The 19,159-nt window shown below is 45.0% G+C and overlaps 1 protein-coding gene across 3 annotated transcripts; it reads left to right on the top strand.

The window, feature by feature from the left end:
• The first annotated feature begins 294 nt into the window (after positions 1-294).
• LOC148816723 (high affinity cGMP-specific 3',5'-cyclic phosphodiesterase 9A-like) lies at positions 295-16,580 on the top strand. 3 transcript variants are annotated; one of them, XM_088939730.1, is made up of 18 exons: positions 295-379; positions 3,024-3,094; positions 3,625-3,702; positions 4,254-4,297; positions 4,506-4,560; positions 6,527-6,597; positions 6,960-7,040; positions 8,776-8,855; positions 9,844-9,918; positions 10,745-10,831; positions 11,364-11,468; positions 12,072-12,154; positions 12,567-12,723; positions 13,781-13,894; positions 14,268-14,372; positions 14,899-15,027; positions 15,414-15,509; positions 16,530-16,580. In XM_088939730.1, exons 1-18 carry the CDS (start codon positions 311-313, stop codon positions 16,578-16,580), a joined length of 1,551 nt encoding a protein of 516 aa, XP_088795856.1. In that variant the 5' UTR covers positions 295-310. The 3 variants fall into 3 exon arrangements, with proteins under 3 accessions (XP_088795856.1, XP_088795857.1, XP_088795855.1); XM_088939731.1 differs by having other exon boundaries at positions 6,960-7,047; positions 8,798-8,855; XM_088939729.1 differs by having other exon boundaries at positions 6,960-7,047; positions 8,774-8,855.
• The last annotated feature ends 2,579 nt before the right edge of the window (positions 16,581-19,159 follow it).

Genomic DNA, 19,159 nt, shown 5'->3' with positions numbered 1-19,159 from the left:
CGAATTCCTGACCTTTTCTCTTAGACTTTAGCAAATTCATACTTTTGACATAGGTTTTTTTTGCTCTATTTGAGAAAAACGGTTTGCATTGACTCGTGCCCTTTAAAATTTGGAGTAAAGAGCCACTTGCTGTGCTCTGATAAGAGATAGACACTGTCGTTCCTGTTCTCTGAAGCTTTTCCGAGATCTGTGGATCTGGGTCAGGCCGTGCGTCTGAGATCCTGATTCGAAAAACCTCCCCTGGTGATCGCTGTTGTGTGGACAGAGGAGGCTCAGGACATTCCCCAGGCTGGAACGGGAAACAGAGGAAATGGGATCTGGATCTTCCTCCTACGCACCCAAAACCGTCTATCTGGATGTAGACGGTAAAATCCAGAAGGTAATGTAGTTCAAGTAGGGAGCTGCGTCAGTAAAGGAACAAGTAAAGGTTTATTCCATGCTGAAAAGAGAAGAAAAGAAACACAATGTTTCAGCTGTGGAGCCTTCTTCGGCACATCAACCCAAAGAACTCCCTTCTTGTCCATTCCCTTCAGGAGTCACCCGAAGAAGGCTCCACAGCCGGTTTCTTTTCTTCTCTTTTTCAGCATGGAATAAACCTTCACATGTTCCTTTCCAGAAGGTAATTGCCATTAAGCAGCTCTCCTGTTGACGGTGTAAGAATGAGTTTTTTCCGCGGTTGGTGCTCCATACTTTAAACTTATGCTGCCGCTGTCTTTGCCAAATCCACGGATTCTATGCAGCCATTTTAAAAATCAAGCGTCGTGCATGACACGTGGAGCAGTCAGTGTGGTGTCTAAACAAAGCAGTGCGGGTCCTTTTAAAGCCAAAAGGGAGGTATATTTCAGAACACTTTATTTCACACTGGAGGTCCTGTGCTAAGAGGTACCGTACAGGTTATGGCAGACTTTAAATTATGAATGCACAAAAGCTGGAACTATCAGAATAACAGATGGGGCGCAATCTCTCCGAGAAATAAAGTTTGCACTGTGGCCGAGAATCACTGTGTCCGCTGATTAGAACATAAGTACAGGCAGCTGTATGGAGGAACATGACAACGGGATTAAAGATGTTCTCTGCAGGCCAGTGGAAGGAGGTTATCAATACATATTTTGTTCATTTACCATTTCTGTTCTCTCTGGCAGTTTCTGCCACTGAAAAGCTCAGTTATTTCCAAAATGCCCGCTGCAGTACTGCAATATGAATTTCTTGATTCCATTTTTTTTGTGTAAATATCATATTCCCTCATCACTCTTTTTTTTCCTGCTGCTCACATGCGACTGTTTCTAACCAAAGCATTTGCTTCAGAAGAAGTGTGTCTACAAAAGGTATTCAAATACACAGCAAGTCTGTTACTGCAGGTATGTCTGTGAACTAAGAGCACCATTTTTCCTTGAAAGGTAGCAAGATCTGAGCTTTTTATCATCACACTCTGCTCATAGCTGTGTAAAGACATTAGATTAAGGTATAGTGCAATAAATGTAATGTAAATTTTAAGGATAGCATTCTTTTAAAGACTTGCTTCACTTTTTTTCTTTTTATGTTGTTCTTTCCTTTCCTCACTTTATAAGTCCTATTTCTTATTTCACCTGCTGTGGGAAACTAATGGAAGTTGCACATTGCATGACAATTGTAGCATCAGTGCTTTAAAAATAAACCAGGGGGTGCATGAGTCACAGGTGCTGCTGACATAAGTTGGGGTCTGTGACACCTGCTGCTAGCATGTCCATGTTTGTCTTAGCTGAGCCCATTGTTTATCTCAAGCTTCCTTCTCCCATAGGTGTATTCAAGCATCTGCGTACTTCTTCAGTCTCTGCTGTCTTTGACCAGAGAATGTAATGTTTATTTCCATAACACAAATTGCACAAACCTGCCTTCCGTGAACGGTTACCGTTAGAAGCGTCATAGACCTAGAAAAAACAAGCTTGTTGGTTGCTCAATTAAAATGACCCGGCTTCAAAGGAACTTCTAACAGCCCGACAGTTTCATTTGGATCTGCCAGTGAATGGTTATCAAGTTCAGGACAAAAGCATCAATTTCCATGCAAGGTGCTTTTTCACATATTCGCCATTCCATCCAATGGGGAATGAATTAGAAATCATCTGGCGCTGTTTGGCACCCAGGTGTTTCTGTTCGATTGATATGGATATGGTAGAGTTTATGACTAATTCATTTTGTCGTTCTGCGCCTACTGATGTTATTGATGTTGTTTGCTTCAGTAAAATAACAGCGCTAGACGGGACTCTATTCCTCATCTAGTTTTAGTGCTGGGATGTCCAACAGTGGTCCTGGAAAGTCTCCCTCAGGTCATCTTTTCTAAAGATTGGCAACACTTGTGTGCAAGGTATCTGTTCAATCAAGGGAACTCTAGTCCTCGTGAACGTGCTTAGATTTTGGTCCCAGATGAATTCCACATTACATAATATACCCAATCAATCACAGGAGTATTCACAATGAGATCATTCCAAATCTTGAGAAACCGATGATGTAGCAATTAACCTTTAACCCCTGGTGGACTAGGGCTCTCCAGGAGCAGAGCTGAGAACCCTAAAACTGGACTAGAGACTACGAGACCTTCCCTCTTGTTTCTGCAGAGCTGAGCAAAGCCTTTAATCATTGGTTTGCTGGAAGTTCTACCTCTGATCACCAGCAAGGAGGAAGAATCTTGCCGCCTTGGCGAGAGTGCGGGTTTATGTGTAGTACTGTCACAGCTGTGGTTTAACCCTTCACACTCACTCCAGCTGTTAGTTCCCCCTCAAGTTGTCACAGTGACTCGCTCAAGCTATGATGTTGTAAGTGTGTGGTGCGCCTCTGTAGATCACATAACGGAACAGTGTGGTGTGGCGTGCTGTGCCTTTCCAGCTATGGACTTGTTTCACTGGTGTATCGCTGTTTTAGTGCAGGTTTGAGATCAACCCTACTACACTATCTAATATCCTTTCAGGCACTTCAATATCAAGGGCACGAGGGTCTTGGGCATGTCTCAGCAGCAGGCAGATTAATGCTTCTCTGTTCTATCTGTTCAGGTTGTTTTCAGTCGGCACTGCAGCCCCTGTGACATCAAGGAGCTGCTATGTTCCTCTTCCAATATCCCCAGGTCAGTGACATTTCTCTGACTGAGCGCAGGTATGGACTTGTGAGGCAAAAAAGTAGACTGCTGAGTGCTTTAGTACTAGTCTTCATTTGCGGAACTTTTAAAAAATCTTCACATGAGGGAGTCTACATCCCTTCATGGAAGGCTCAAACATGGTGTCTCTGGAAGACAACCATAGAGGCAACATTGTGCATGTACAGATAATAATGACACTTCCTGCCATTCTTTGGAACAGAATCTAGCTGATAGATGGGTGAAAGGGCCCTTTTATAACGTTCCTCCATGAACATTTGTAACATTATTCATTTAGTGTCTCAGTAGAAACTATGGTTTTGAAGTCTGTATGATCTGAGCCTGACCTCACAGGTACTGTAGGTTCCAAGTTGTGAGTATGAAGTAAACACAAGGACTGTGCAGCAATTGTGAAAGATCACAGATCGAATGTGATCTGGCTCATGGAAAGTGGCCTCTTGGTTCAGCAGACTGGCAATTGGATGGATACCTGCACTGAACTGGGCTGTTTCTCTTCACAGGAACACAGCGATCATGCTGGTGGACCAGGAAGGAGCCATTGTCTCCATCGACCCCACGATGCCCACTAACTCTCAGAGGTATGGGGTCTGCTAGTTTGGCACGAAACCCGGTTCTCAGATTTTTCTAAAAATGGGCTGGTAACAGCCTTTTTTTCTTTGTGCAGCATTTTTCTTCTGTAAAATTTAATAGAAATAAACAGTACAGGAACCTCTGCTGTGAACAGCTGTGAAAGTGCTGAAGAAACAGCACTGAAGTACATAAGGATACATCTGACCAACTGCATGCATCAGATTTATATCAAAGTGGATGTGGCACTGACTGTTTTACATTTTAACACGTTTGCTCAAGAGAAAAATGTAATTTCATTTACAAGACGTTTACAAGAAATTACAAGCATTTTTGAACGTGTCACTCTTCAGAATTAAAATTGGTGTCTCCTTAGGGGAATAATATTTACATCCTAAAAACAGAGAAATATCTTTTTTTTTCTTCCAAGAGTCTGGAAATCCAGAAAATGGGATTTAGCCTTTGTTATACAATATTGACAAAAACATCCGCTGGGGGCAAAGTTTCCATCCTGATTGTTAGTAATCGTACTGATTCTGGGATTTCTTTTTTCTTTTTCCAGCTCTCTGTACAAAGTTGTTCCTTTATCTGGTGGCCAGCTGGGAGGTAATTTTTTACTAATGCTTGTTCTCCGCAGGTACACGTGTAGGAAAAATCTGACACATGCTCTTTAAAATTTAAAATGAGTCCCGTGAAGAGTTTTTAACAAAATAAAGTTTTGATAAAAAATAAACACTACACATGCATGTTTTCAATGAATTCACCGAACTTTCTGTTGGAATGTAATTCTGGGTTCTTACCTTTGGTTTCGCAGAGAAGGAGGACATGTTTCAGAACGTACTGTCTCAGGTGGCCGAGCAGTTCAGCAGGTAATTCGTTTCTTCAAGGCAGAAATCGGCAACGTTTGAGGGGATAAAATCTTACCCTTCTCATCCCCTGCTACCCTCCCACAGCTGGGCCTCTCCTGCAAAATGCTGATGGCCTCAGTGCGGTTTCCTGCTTAATTAAAGGCTAAATCCTTGTCAGTCAAACACTGGAACTTACAACCTACTACTCTGCAAAGTATTATCACCACCAACCCCAGTCGTGTGATTCATTGTTAATTGCCTCAGTTATGTAATGCAGGGTCTGGTTTTACTGAAGAGCTGGGGTGGACTGGTGCTGACTGGAGTGGAGTAGTCCTGGGCTCTGTAAATCTGAGGCTTCTGTGATCTGTGTCACTGAGTGTAGTCCACTTGAGTTCTTAACTGGCCCAAAGTGATGAAGGCTAATTTCAAAGTATCAGCTAAAGCCTTGACTTGGAGATAAATGTGAGATGTAGAAGCATGTAACCAGTGAATAAGGTATAAGAGGAGTGACAGACTTCATCCTGATGACTCTGAAATCCCCTCATACACATCAGTCAATCAATCAATCAAAGTTTATTTAGCAAATGCACAACAATACAGCCTGCAGCAGTAATTGCTGGCAATGAAATGTCTTTTCTGCGAGCTCACCAGGGGGAAATAAAAATAAAAAGCACAAAATTAAAAGTTACAGAGTAAGGTTCCATAATAATAGTGCAATAAAAATTGAATTTAAAAAAACTCAATATAAATATTATTGCTGCATATTCAGGGTGTATGGAATACATTATGTCCAAACAGTGCAATATGCAGTGTGCCAAATACAATGGAAAACTGTATGTCCATGTAACCTGCCCATTTAACAAAGACCATTAGGGTGGTTGCTGAATGTGACTGCAGCTTGGCTGTTTAGCAGTCTTATTGCCTGGAGGTAGAAGCTGTTTCGTAATCTGTTGATCTTTGACTGAATGCTTTGATACCGTTTACCGGATGGTAGGAGAGAAAACAGTTTATGACTGGGATGACTGGGGTCCTTGCTGAGTAGATATCTTGGATGTTTGGTAGCTCACAGCCGGTAATGAGCTGTGCTGACTTCACCACCCTCTGCAGTACTTTGCGATCCAGGGCGGAGCAGTTCCCATACCAGGCAGTGATGCAGACAGTCAGGATACTCTCAATAGTGCACCTGTAGAAGTTGGTCTGGATATGTGACGGCATGCCAAACTTCTTTAGCCTGCGGAGATAGAATAGGCGCTGCCGTGCTGTTTTGACCACGATGTTGGTGTGGTGAGACCAGGTTAAGTCCTCTGTGCTAACTCCCAGGAACTTAAAACTGCTGACCCTCTCCACTGCAGTCCTGTTGATGCAGAAAGGTGTGTGACCTCCTTCCTGATGTTTCCTATAATCCACAATCATCTCCTTAGTCTTACTGATGTTCAGAGAGAGGTTGTTATCCTGGCACCATGCTGCCAGGGTTTTAACCTCCTCCCTGTACGCAGACTCTTCACCATCTGTGATCAGGCCGATGACTGTTATATCGTCCGCAGACTTAAGATGGAGTTTGAGTTATGTCTGGCAACACAATCATGGGTAAATAAGGAGTAGAGGAGAGGGCTAACTACACAGCCTTGGGGGGCTCCAGTGTTTGGAGTCAGCGTAGAGGATATGTTGGTGCCCACCCTCACCACTTGTGGACTACACATTCCCCATGTCATAGTTTATATTGGTACTTTCCAGGCACAGGGCTGCTTACCTTCTCTTTTCCATGTCAGAATCTGCACCCAACTCCTTTTTGAACCCAGTTCCAGCACAATTAAAGCTTTTCTCATTTCTCTGGTTAATCTAGATCCTTTAGCTCACTGGGTTTAGGGGAAAGCAAACATCTAAGCACAGCCTTACAAGTAAAACAAAACAGAATTGAAATTAAGACTAACATAGTGGCTGCTGGCATTGTGGATGCTTCCTAGTCAAGGCTGGGTCTGTCTTGCAGGGCTTTTCGGATCAACGAGCTGAAGACAGAGGTGACTAACAGGTTGGCGATGCTGGAGAAGAGAGTGGAGTGTGAGTTTTTCTTCATTGCATAGCAGCAAAAGATTCAGCGCTGTCAGTGTACGACTGAATTGTTAACGTGTGATGTTAAGATTTCCAGCTGCAGTTAAATCCTCAGTGCACATCTGCATTATACTGCAAATTATCTTTGCCACAGATTCTTGTGTACTGTATTGTATTACGGATTTCCCACACCCTCTGTGTTTTTCCCCAGTTTCTGAGTGATTTACTAGACTTACTCTGATTTTGCTGTGGTGACATCAGTGAGTGTGCTTGGCAATTAATGCACAGTAAGACCTGGATGGCCACGGTGCAGTGAGACCATGAGGTCAAGGAGGCGGACTCAGCATCGTGCGCCAATGCTTGTGTTTCAGTGGAGGGGCTGAAGGTGGTGGAGATCGAGAAGTGTAAGAACGACCTGAAGAAGCTGCGGGACGAGATGACGTCCAGGGGCGGTGGCAGGTGAGACCGCAGTAACCCTGGGATAGTAAGAGTGTAAGGAAGGCCATAGGCCATTCCCCGGCCACCCAAGGACCTTCTCCAGCCACTTCCTGAAAGAAAGCTGATCCAACCAGACATGCATCTATGGACTCCTGTTTGAACTCTGTCCACTGCAGTGATTTTCTTCTTCACACCTGCATGCGATATTCTTCTTGAAGCCTGACAGGCACATAGTATGCAGTAGGGACTCGACATCCTCAAATTTGCTTATGGATGAACGGGTCTGAGATGAAAGAAGAGCAGTATGGGTTGAAAACTAGCCGGAGGTGGATCACTCCAGATTTCACTTTAGCTGCACAGCAGGATAGGATCCTGAGACAAACCTAGCTAGAAAATGAGCATCTGCCTGCCGTCGGCCCAAGTTCCCAAGCTGGTCAAGCTGGTCTTGTTTTTATATTATAATGAACACTCCAGGTTCTGTGTTGGCAGAATGACAGGCTGGAGACAACGTTACAGGCTCCCTGTCAGTTTTTTTTGCTCTTTTAAATACAGTGGGACGTGCTAATAATAGAAGCATAGTGAAAGTGCGAGCTGGATGCGGAGGAAAGATTTGTGTTGTTTGTATTAGCTGATTACTGATTTGTGATTATTGCTATTTCTTTTGGCCGATCAATGTTATTGTAATTAACATAAAGCCAATGCATTAGTACTTAAATATTCACATAAGGGAGGGTAACTCATGTTTTTTAGCCATACGTACTATATACTGTAGTACATTGAGATGTTATAGAGATGGATTGGACATTGGCTATTCGCAACAGATCTCTGCAGCAAGCCCTTCTGAATGTTGAGACCCTATTGGATTTTTAGAGTAGCTTCCATTGATTTTACTTCCATGCTTTTTGGAAAAAGCTTTCTGATGGCTTTTTCCAACACTTTGTTACATTTGCCTGGGGAGGGGGGGGGGGACTGCCAGGGCTCAAATATGACAAGGATCTCCTTGAACAGACGGGTCCCTCCCAGCAAAGCCACTCACCTGGGATTCCTGCTGTTACTGCAGGACTTCCTTCTTCTGCAGGGAGCCTACAGCTGCCGTGAAGGTTGCCAAAGTTGTTAGACACATTAGCAAATACTATAACCTATAGAGAGAAGCACATTTTTCCACAACTGATTAGAAAAGATACTTCTTACAACAAAGCGTGGTGGGAGTATGGACCAAACTGTCCATCCCTGTTGTTAAAAGCTCTTCTTTTAACAAGTGGATGAGATCCTTAGCTCACTTACTGTAGCTACTTAGACTAAATGAGGCATTAATGGACTCCTCACTCATGTAAAGATTATGGTCCATGTCGCAGGCATTTCTCAAATCTCTTCATGGTTCCCGGGATCAGCGTGTGCTTATTCCAAAAGGACGTGATTGACAACATGGATAGTTACTGCAGGAAGCAGATGCTGTGCTTGGAGTCTTAGCACGGTTACACACTGTATAACTCATTGATCCCACACCTTCTCCAAGATGCTCCTAAAGGATTCCAATGAATCAGGTTCCAGAACATTGACAGAGCATTTCTGACACATATCTTTCGCTGTATGGCCGACAGAATGCCCCCTCCCCTCTCCCCATTTCCTATGCTAATATACAGGTACCATTCATCTGGTTGTATTTATTGTAGAAAAAAAAGCTTGAGGTGAAATTTCATTGCATCATCCAAACAATTGCATGTAACTATGGTTTCCTTTGCTTCAGAGTAAACTGCCCCTGCAAATACAACTTTTCCGACGATGGCAAGAAAATGACCCCCAGAAGAGATGTCCCCAGTTACCCCAAGGTAACATGAACTTGGGGTGTTTCTTGTGTGCCTGCTTTGTCTTGTACATAGAAAAATATAATGTATATAATGTGTGTGACTAAATGTGAATCACTGATCTGTGAGGGAAATGTTTGTTAAATTAGTTTCCTTTTGGGATTGGGCAGAAATAAATCAATACTTTGGCTCACCCTGTCCAACATGGTACTTGATTAAACTGGGGGGGGGTTAAGTGGCCACTGACAAGAAAAGTTGTTGCAGGGTTTCGGATGTCTTATAGACTCCTGGTCTACAAGGGCATTTCAAAGTTTGAAACAGTTACTGTCGCGAGAAGTTTAGACTCCGTCTCTAAACCAAAGGAATGATCCACTACAGCCAGTGCTGAGCGTGCAGGAGCTCAGCTCCAGTAGCTCTCCCTGTGAGACTATCCACGACCTCTGACCACGGTACCTAATAGTGACCTGAAGAACTCAACAGGCGCCTTTACAATTTCAAAACACGGCCCCCGTTTCCTCTCCTTGACTCCAAGGTTACGTTTCCACACACAAATAAATCTGATCAGTTGCTCACAGTGTGCGAGTACCTTAAAAGTAGACTCGAAGAGTAAAACAAAGAGGACGCAGGGTCTTGTGTTTGGCCAGTGTAGACTGCCAGAAGCTGAATGGGATTGATAGGGGATGGATTTGGCATCCAGGTGTTGCAACTGCTCAGACATTCTCAAAGTACTTCCTCAGAGATGAGGAGAAAAAAAGTTTGAGAAAGCAGTACCTTACACTCCTAAAACCCAGCTAGCAGTAGAAGAGCCTGTACCGTGAACAAAGAAGAAGGTCTTGCAATTCTTCCTTTCAATGTAGAATCAGAAAAAAACAGGTGGTCCTTTACTCTCAGAACGGTTCCAATTCTAGGTTCTAGGTTTTAATTCAAACTCTCTTTCATCTCTGTAAGTTCAGCTTTAATTGTGATGGACACCATTCTGCTTAAAGACCTCCTTTCCTCTTTATTCCGACAGTACACTTTATCCCAGGAAACCATAGAAGCGCTGAAGAAGCCAACATTTGACGTATGGCACTGGGAGCACAATGAGGTGAGAATCCCGATTTCTGATCTGTCTACAATTTCGTCACTTGTGTCTTTAGTTGAACCCATTCATGAGTGGGCAGGAGGGCGAGGGCTCATTTACCTAGAGTATTGTCCCATCCATCAATTTTCTGACCACTTAATCCAATTCAGGGCTGCTGGCAAGCTGAAGCACATCCCCAGAAGGAATGGGTACAAGACAGGATACATCATAGTGGAGACGCCAGTCCATCACAGGTCACACACACTCTCACACCGGGGCCTGTTCACCTACCAGCATGTCTTTGGACTGGGAGATGAAACCAGAACACATGGAGGACACTCACTTGAAACACAGACAGAACATAAAACCTCCACCCAGATAGCACCCCAGGTCCAGAATTGAACCCAGGGCCCAGAGCACTAGAATGCAACAATGCTACAATGCTAACCACTGTGCCACCATGCTGCACTTAAAGCATTGACCCCTTTTTAAAAAAAAAGTTTCCTGCACCTGTTTCAATTAAATTCCCTTGAGAAAGACAGGCTTTGTATTGTATGACACCCTAATAGCACACCCCAACTCCCCTCTTTGTAACTCCCATGAGTGGCTAAAAAAACTCAGAGATCTTCCTGTCACTAATAGGGGTGTCATGTATTGTAGTGGTAGAATTATGCTCTCCATTTGGGTGTTCAGAAGAGGAGGAGAAAAGGGGAGCTTTCTCTATGTATCTGGCATGTTTTGTGCCTTCTCTTTTGCTAGTAAAGTTTGGCTAAGATAGGACATTTGTTTCTTTTTTCTCTTTTGACATTATGGCACGGCGCTCCCTGCTGGCTTGGACCCTGCGGCTCAGATGCTGAGCTGTCTGGAGTACATGTATCACGACCTGGGCCTGGTGAAGGAGTTCAACATGAACCCCATCACGCTCAAACGCTGGCTGGTAAGGAGCTGAGAGGCGATTTCAGAATTTGCTAAACTTTAACGCGCCAGTACTGTGTGAGCTCTGAATTGCAAACCCAGCCAGAAGAACGAGGGACTTTGGTCATGGAAGCAGGGGTCTTTCATGTTGATCCAACAGCAGGAGCCCGGTCCCACTGTTGAAGATTGCTTTCTTACACTTACAGTATGAGCCTTTGTCTTCAGCAGAGAGCGGTTTAACTGGTCCTGAGAACTAAAGAGAAAAAAATATGCATTTTTCTGTCATTAAGCCTTTGAGGCAAGAGAACACCAAAGCAAGTGAAAAAATCTTGTTAAGATGTTCTCTATCTGCAGAGATTCATTGATAGTAGCCTCTGTGACGTCTAATTCATCAGGGTCTTGGACTTCAAAGAATAAATATGCCTATAGGTGCACAAACCACTTCTTTTGCCCATGTTTTTTTATTTGAAGCTGAGAGGAAAGGACTCATTGCAAGGGGGAAAGGCTGGGAGGCTCACTGTGCACTGCTCTGCTCTGTGTCTGTGCTGTTCCAGATCAGCATTCAGGAGAATTACCGCAACAACCCCTTCCACAACTTCAGACACTGCTTCTGCGTCAGCCAGATGATGTATGGCATGATCCACCTGTGCAATCTTCAGGTGAGGGCTGTCATGTGACATGCATTCCCAAAACACAGTAAGATAGTTCTGCTTTCCTGCTGATTTTTTTTTATTTTTCTTTCAATACTGGTGGATTTCATAAGAGAAAACGTCCCTGGCTTTGCACCTGACTAACCTCTGGTATTGAAGTAGTTCAAGTAGGTAGCTGCGTCAGCATGTGTAGGCCTCAAAGGAACAAGTAAAGGTTTATTACATGCTGAAAAGAGAAGAAAAGAAGTTTTTGGTTGTTATGTTTTTTTCTTTGCTTTTCACCATGGAATAAACCTTTACTTGTTCCTTTGTAACCTCTGGTATTGTCAGGCAACCTTTTTCTCGTGGATATGCAGAAACAAAGCACCAAAAGTTCCTCAACGACCCAACCCTAATCTCAGCAGCCCTGCTAAATGCAGCCATTCTCAGACTGTCTTTAGCACTATATCTTTAATAAGCGGAAGCTCAGGCCCAGACTTTGCTGTTAGAAAGTGTCTGTTAGAAGCAGAAAATGTGTCATTTGTTTAATGTCATTGCGTGAATTAGATTCCAGATATGTCTGGAGCGCACACAGAATAAAAAAACAAAACAAGCCTTGTTTGCACTGTCCAGGAGAAGCTGACCTTGACAGACATGGGCATCCTCATGACCGCAGCGGTGTGCCATGACCTGGATCATCCAGGCTACAACAACACGTGAGTGGGCCTGACAGTACAGGGAGCCGTGCCCGTGCTCTGTTGACCAGCGTGAGGGTGACCTTCCCCCCAGTTAGGATGTGAGCCCTGTTCCCCAGAGGTATCCATAATAGAGCAACAGAGTAAGAGCCACTCCTTCCAGCAGTGATGTAGACATGTGCTTTACATAGTGTGCATTGAAAAGCACATTCACATAGGATAGGTCATCGTGCTGACTTCACTACATGTATTTTTCAGAAAGGCAAAATCACTCTCCTTATTTTGCAAAACTGCAGAGGGACTGTCGTAGATGAGTATCATAAATGGAAGATCCATGTGATCCTGCAACTTTGCATATGTTGTCATATAAAGGTGAACAGACCGAAGGTCCCTGCGTTGGCGACACGCCCACCTGCTGGCTCTCTGTCTCTAGTTACCAGATCAATGCCCGGACAGAGCTGGCCGTGCGCTACAATGACATCTCCCCCCTGGAGAACCACCACTGCGCCGTGGCCTTCCAGATCCTCTCCCAGCCTGAGTGCAACATCTTCGCCAACGTGGAGCCCGAGGTCTTCAAGCAGATCCGCCAGGTGAGGGCAGCCGTCTTTCCGCAGGCCTCTCCTTCCCGGGACAGCGGATCCCATCGCCGGCCCGCTCGCGTGCTCGTCCAGGGAGAGAGCTATCTGGGAACGCACGAGAGAGCCCCGCCATTCGGAACTGGCCCAGCACCTCATCGATCACTGCCCTTCTCATTCACATTACCAATAATGGGCTATCTTTCGTTTTCCTAAGATTCCCTTGATGGAAACATGACATTAAAACTTAAGAATAGCTACAAGCTCAAGGCCAGTTGTCCCCTCTAGCCCGTTTAGTAGTTAGTAGATGATTGTTCCAAAGATCTCATTCAATAGGATTCACCAACTTGGCTGGGCACCTTGTTACATACTCCCATCACTCTTTGCGTAAAGCGGTGCCTCTTTGTAGAATTTATAACAAAGCTTTGGGAGGGATGGTAACAACCAAGTTCAATTAGACTCAGCTGTCAGTCATTTGTAATAAATCTTGACGTCATTTCCTCACCTAAACACTATAAATACTACACACAATCCCCTTCTCTCCCTCACATACTGTACATTATTTTGCATCCCTTCTCCACCCCATCTCCTCCTCTGCAGCTGCCCCTTGGTCACTCCTCACCCTGCAGGGGGGTCCCAGCCAGGAGGTCAGCCCACAGCCAAGTGGGCTCAGCCAAATGTTCACTAAATACTCCGTAATCTTTTCAGGACACTTTACTCTCGCACTCTCAAATGCACTTCCCCATAATTTTCATTTGTGTCCTCTGCTTCATTTCGAAGAAGTCCTCGGGGTCCACTTTGTCAGTGGTTTGTATTTGTATCGGGTCCCCTTTTGCAGTCTTCTAAAATAAGTAAACGTTAAATTAAAGACGATGAACAGTTTGATCTTCTCATAATTTATTCTGTTACAGATGTTTACACCACCCGGGAAAGAAAGGAACTGAGAATAATTCCTCAAAGATCTCCAAGATTTGTGGATAATATTCTGCTTTTGATTTGATTTATTGTTGTTATAGAACAGCACAATGAAAAGTACATGTGTAATAGCTTACTTATTTACTTGCCCTCGCAGGCCATAATCACGCTGATCTTGGCCACTGACATGGCCCGGCATGGCGAGATACTGGACTCCTTCAAACAGAAGGTCGACAACTTTGACTTCACCAATGAGGAGCATGTGACCTGCGTACGTACAGGACAGGACTCAGTATTTGTTGTATCCAGTACCGACAGCTGGTGTTATTATGTGGGTCAAAGATTGCAGCAAACAGAATCACATTGGAGCACATTTTGCAATATCTTTACCTTTTGCAGTTACGGCCCAGATCCTTTATTTCAACTCCGTCTTTGTGTAACGGTTAAAAGGAGGTAGCACTGGACTCCCAGTTGGTATTAGTCATGGGACACTGAGTGCTACATCATGACGTGTTGTAATAGAAAAGTGGGATGCCGAATATGCCAGACATATTCTGGCAGGGGGTCGTACGCAGGTGAGGGCAGGGGGTGGAGGCAGTCCCTGGCTGGGTTGAAAAGGTCGGTTGTGCTTCTCCCCTGTCCAGCTGAAGATGGTGCTGATCAAGTGCTGTGACATCTCCAACGAGGTGAGGCCGACAGAGGTGGCCGAGCCCTGGGTGGACTGCCTGCTGGAGGAGTACTTCATGCAGGTCAGTGCGTCCCGACGGACCTTCCTTCCCGCGGCCTCTCTCTTCCGAGCACTTTCAAACCAGGAATGGGACAGAGTCGAAATCCTAACCAGCAGTGGCATCAATACGAAATCGTGCTCTCTAAGGAGAGTGGGTGCTCAGGATCTGAAGTCTGTTTTTGGGAGTTTTTTTTTCGTTGTGCTACTTGTTAAGTGACCTATTTGGCATCTTGACATCCTTTATTCCTACACACTGCCTTCTGTACAGAACGAGTATTAGGATTCTATAGTGTATGTTTTAATGCCTTGGTTGTGTGCTGCTCAGGGCATTTCAACAAAAATGCTCTCCTTCTGCTTTTAAAAGCTTTTCTGGCACAGAACTCTGACCATGAACATCTGCTGCAGACCCTGAGTTTTCCGCATCAGCAATATTTATGTCTTACTAGTTAGTTGGTGTACACAGAGGCTCACAACACCTTGGCTGTTTTGGGCCTCATCTCGTGGTATCGTCTGTATGTATCTCACTCTGTTTTCCCGATTCTCTGCAGAGTGACCGGGAAAAGTCGGAGGGGCTCCCAGTGGCTCCCTTCATGGACCGGGACAAGGTGACCAAGCCCACGGCGCAGATCGGCTTCATCAAGTTTGTCCTGATCCCCATGTTCGAAACTGTCATGAAGGTGCGTGGCGTGAAAGACAGTGGGATACCTCTTTCCCTGCTGCACACTACCCAGAGTGCTGGAGCAAGAGCTGGCAGGGACAGATGCGGACGTTACTTTCACACTATGGACAGAAATACTGATTGGACTCGTTGGCCTGGTTTAGCTTTATCCATCCTGGCAGAGGCACCAGCATTAAGTCAAAAATACTTTTCCTTACCAGTGAAACACTTTCGCCAGAGAAATGTCAGACACAGACTGCTGGTCGTTTCTGCTGGCTGTAACTGGCAGTAAATGCTTCCATGTGCTTCCCACGGTTTTAAGAAAAAACTCCTCAAAACATAAGGCAAACTGCTCCTCCTGCCCCTGCTCACCGCGTCCTTTCTGTCCCGCCTGCTCCCGGGCAGCTGTTCCCGCAGATCGAGGAGATCATGGTGCAGCCCCTGCGCGACTCCCGCGACCACTACGAGGAGCTGAAGCAGATCGACGACGCCATGACCGAGGTAACCCCCCCTCCTCGCCACCGCCGTCGCTCTCCTGCGCACTGCAGTGAGGCCAACGGCTCCACTGACCACCCTTTCTGGGTAGCATTGCTACCCATAGAGAGTGGAGGGATTTTAATGTGTTCTATGTACATTGGGATTCTTATTCACGCTGTTCTCTCAGGATGAGCACAGTACAATAAACACCACTTTCACACCATGTGCACAGGACAGAAAACTGTAATAAATAATGATCGCGCACAGCGTAGCACAACGACACACAGCGGGTATTCCAGAACAATAAGCACAATGAACACACAGGACAACAGATATGTGGCAGCCAAGTAAAAAGTGCAGAGTGCAGAAGTGCACTGAATTCTGAAGATTTGTGCAATTAGCTGTTCCTGACGTGTACTGCCATAGGACAGACACTGTTCTTAAGCCTAGTGGTCCGTGCTTTAATGGTAGTGGTACCGCTTGCTAGAGCTCACGGGGGGAGAACAGTTTGTGACTGGGATGGCTGGGATCCTGAATAATGGATCAGGCTTTATTGTGACAGCAGATGATGTGGATCTCCCTGATTAATGGTAAGTCAGGGCTTCTGCTATTATTTTTATACCGTAACATAGTCGACGCGGTGACATGTTCCACAAAAAACCTTGTTCGTCACATCCTGACATCCGCATGCGTAGCGGAGGTGAACTGCATTGTGGGTGCACTTCAGTTCCAGCCTGACATTTATAAATGGGTGGTAAAACGTTTTCTGAATCAGCTGACAGCCATAGGTTTGTAAATGTTCAATGTCTGTGATGTGCGTCTTTGCAGCATATATGCCAATCTCACTCATTGCCATGTGGAAATGTTAAATAATCCTTCACAATAACCGTTCTTTATGCCCACTTTCAATGCACTCACATTTCCATGTCTGAGCCAACAACCTGACCATGTCTCTCCTGGCCTGAACTGAAAGAACAGGCTGAAAGAACAGGTAATGTGAGTGACTCACATGCTAACATAAAGGTGTGTCTTTTGTTCTACGAGGCGCAGAAGAAAAAAACTGAAAATATGTCATTAGGAGGGAAGAAGAAGTAGGCAAACCCACGGGCCAGCGTGGTGCTGTGTAAGTACGCGATTCCCTGGCTGTAGCGCTAGCGCCACGCGCCCACCCTCTCACCTGCCCGAAGAGCCCTCTCTCACAGCCCGCCGTGGCAGAATAACGCTGCCCCAGAGAGGCCCAGCTCTGCAACAGCACAACGTTTTCATCCCGTTTTCCTCCGGGTTGACACACCTCCACACACAGAAATGTTCTAGAACAAATCATCTGGTTAAAGTGTCCTCACTTAAGTCAAGTAAAAACATTTTTTAAGATGGTCCCTGACGCGAACATGCTGTGACAAAGCATCATGCAACCCCTTGCTGCCTGGGTCTGCCCGGGTAGGGGTGTGCTCATGTTTGTGCTTGTAAAGATTTAAAAATATTACTTCTGCACTCCTCTAACAATAATTGATCTTTAATTGAGGAAGACCAAGCCATTGTGCAATCCTAGGCACAAGTTCTACATTAGATATTCAAAAATATGACTATTTTCACCTTCTCACTTGCTTGATTTAGCACTAGCAGATATTTCTGTTCCTACTCATTGATTGGAGTATGGCAGGGTACCATTCTTGACTTGAGCAGTGCACAGCTGGATATAGAGACATAATATTTGCTCACTCAACCCCTGCCTGTTCTGGTATTGCTCTGTGCTTCACTGTTCTCTCAGCTCTGGCCGACACAGCTTCTGCAAGGCTCTCATTTCACCCTTTGCTTTAGCAGACCCTCAAGAGGCCAGATTGCTTGTGTGATGCAAACAGGTTTGAAGAACTCCTCTTGAGGTGCTGGAGCGTCACTCTCTTTTGCTGCCTAGGTGCTGCTCACGCGTCTGTGCTTTAGTCCTCCTGCTGATTAGTGTGATCAATTAATAAAAGGCCAGACAGTTTTTTTGTTTGAGAAGAAATGTTGAGTGTTTCATTTAATTGTATTCTGATTTTTTAAGAGCTTGCTGAGATTCTCAGCTGTGCTCATGATTCTCGCCTGCTTCCACAGGTTAAGATATTTCTTTGGGAATAGTTCATCTTCATGACTGAATACATCTTAGGAACATGCCCATGTCCGTTTTTAAAAAGAAAGAATGTTTTTTTGGCACATCTTCCTAAAAAATGTAGAAAGCGACTTTTTTGAACAATGAAACCAAATTCATTTTTCGAATCTGAAATCTTCCAGCTCAGATTCTTGAGCCGTATCTGTCTGTTCCAGTGAAGGAACCACAACATTTACTCACTCTAGCCTTTAAAGTTCCCCACCAGCTATCATCCACCTACTTCACCTTAATCATCTGTTTATTCTCTGGTTCCTTCTTCCTCTTTGCTGTCCTTTGAAATGTCTTGAGATGTGGAAGAATTAGCCAGGAATCGTCATCTTTTAAGGACGGGGTAAGGTGACCAGGGATTCAGGCGTTCAAGTCCGTGTCTCATTGTTTGCTCATTTTCACAGGGATCCCATCTGGTGATCCGATTTGGGAATTTTAAGCAGACCATCTAGAGTGGGGCTTATGCTGTGCAGGCCGTGGGATTTAGTGTCCAGAGCGAAGGGGGTGACTGTCTGTAAGCGTACTTCCTCAGTCTCCAGCCTCGTCGTGCTGGTTCAAACCCCCCTTCCTGCTGAGACAAAACCAGGCATGCTCTGAGCGGCCTCACTTCCTCTGCTCCCGCCCTCCCACGGACGTACAGGAGCTCCGACGCCCCGAGCGGATGTCTTCGAGAGGACTTTCAGGGCGAAAAAAGAATTCAACGATTCACCTTTGTCTGCTTCGGTGGCTTTTAAAGATGCCAAACGACGCGTCAACGCCAGAAGAAAATCATCGCCGTTGGCCATTTTGAAAAGGCTTTTCTTCGCGTCTGCTTCTGTCCCCCAGCGTCTGCGGGTTTTTTAATCACTTTCTGGAAGGTGAATGTCATTTTTAGGAACTTCTTGAGGATGTTTTTGACACTCAGGATAGAAAATATCGATTCAGGTGAATTTCAAGGGGTGATTTCTTTCTTATTTTTCTCCTTGAATGATTTGATTTGTTTGGGTCGCCGCGCTTCATGTGTTGTTATAGAGAAGAGTGCTGTTCGTCCTTTGCTGTGTGTCACTCCCTGTATCCTACCTACCTCAGTCCAGGTGAGACCAGATGTGGGAAAGGAAGCTGTCAGGTCAGTTTAGTCAGTTTAGTAAGGCTGAGTGGCCTGTGGCTGTGAACACAGGTCCGAGCACTCTGGTCCTTTGTGGACAGAGACTGTAGATGTCTGGTTTGAGCAGGACCGTCCTGATTTGGCTGCCCGCTTCTACCGCGGCTACAGTGATTTACTACTGCATTTCTGTTCCTAGCCTTCAGGGACCTTTTATTTTATTTTATTTTTTACTTTTTTCTGACTTTTACCTTTCATTGTTTCCACGTGTGCTGATAATGAGAACAGGATCCATCAGATACTGGTCAGGTGAAAGGTTTAACACAGCTTTAAGCTTGTGCTGTCACTAGTCAACCACAGGAATGATCCACCATGGCATTGTGGTGAAGAGTTAGAAATGAGCTCTGCATCCTGGAATTGGGACTGTGGCAATTTCACTGGTCCACACCAGGACATTTT

Source organism: Atractosteus spatula, chromosome 22 (assembly GCF_055471065.1).
Source record: "Atractosteus spatula isolate fAtrSpa1 chromosome 22, fAtrSpa1.hap1, whole genome shotgun sequence".
In the NCBI taxonomy this organism is placed as follows: Eukaryota; Metazoa; Chordata; class Actinopteri; order Semionotiformes; family Lepisosteidae; genus Atractosteus; species Atractosteus spatula.
This window is presented reverse-complemented; position numbering and strand designations above follow the sequence as displayed.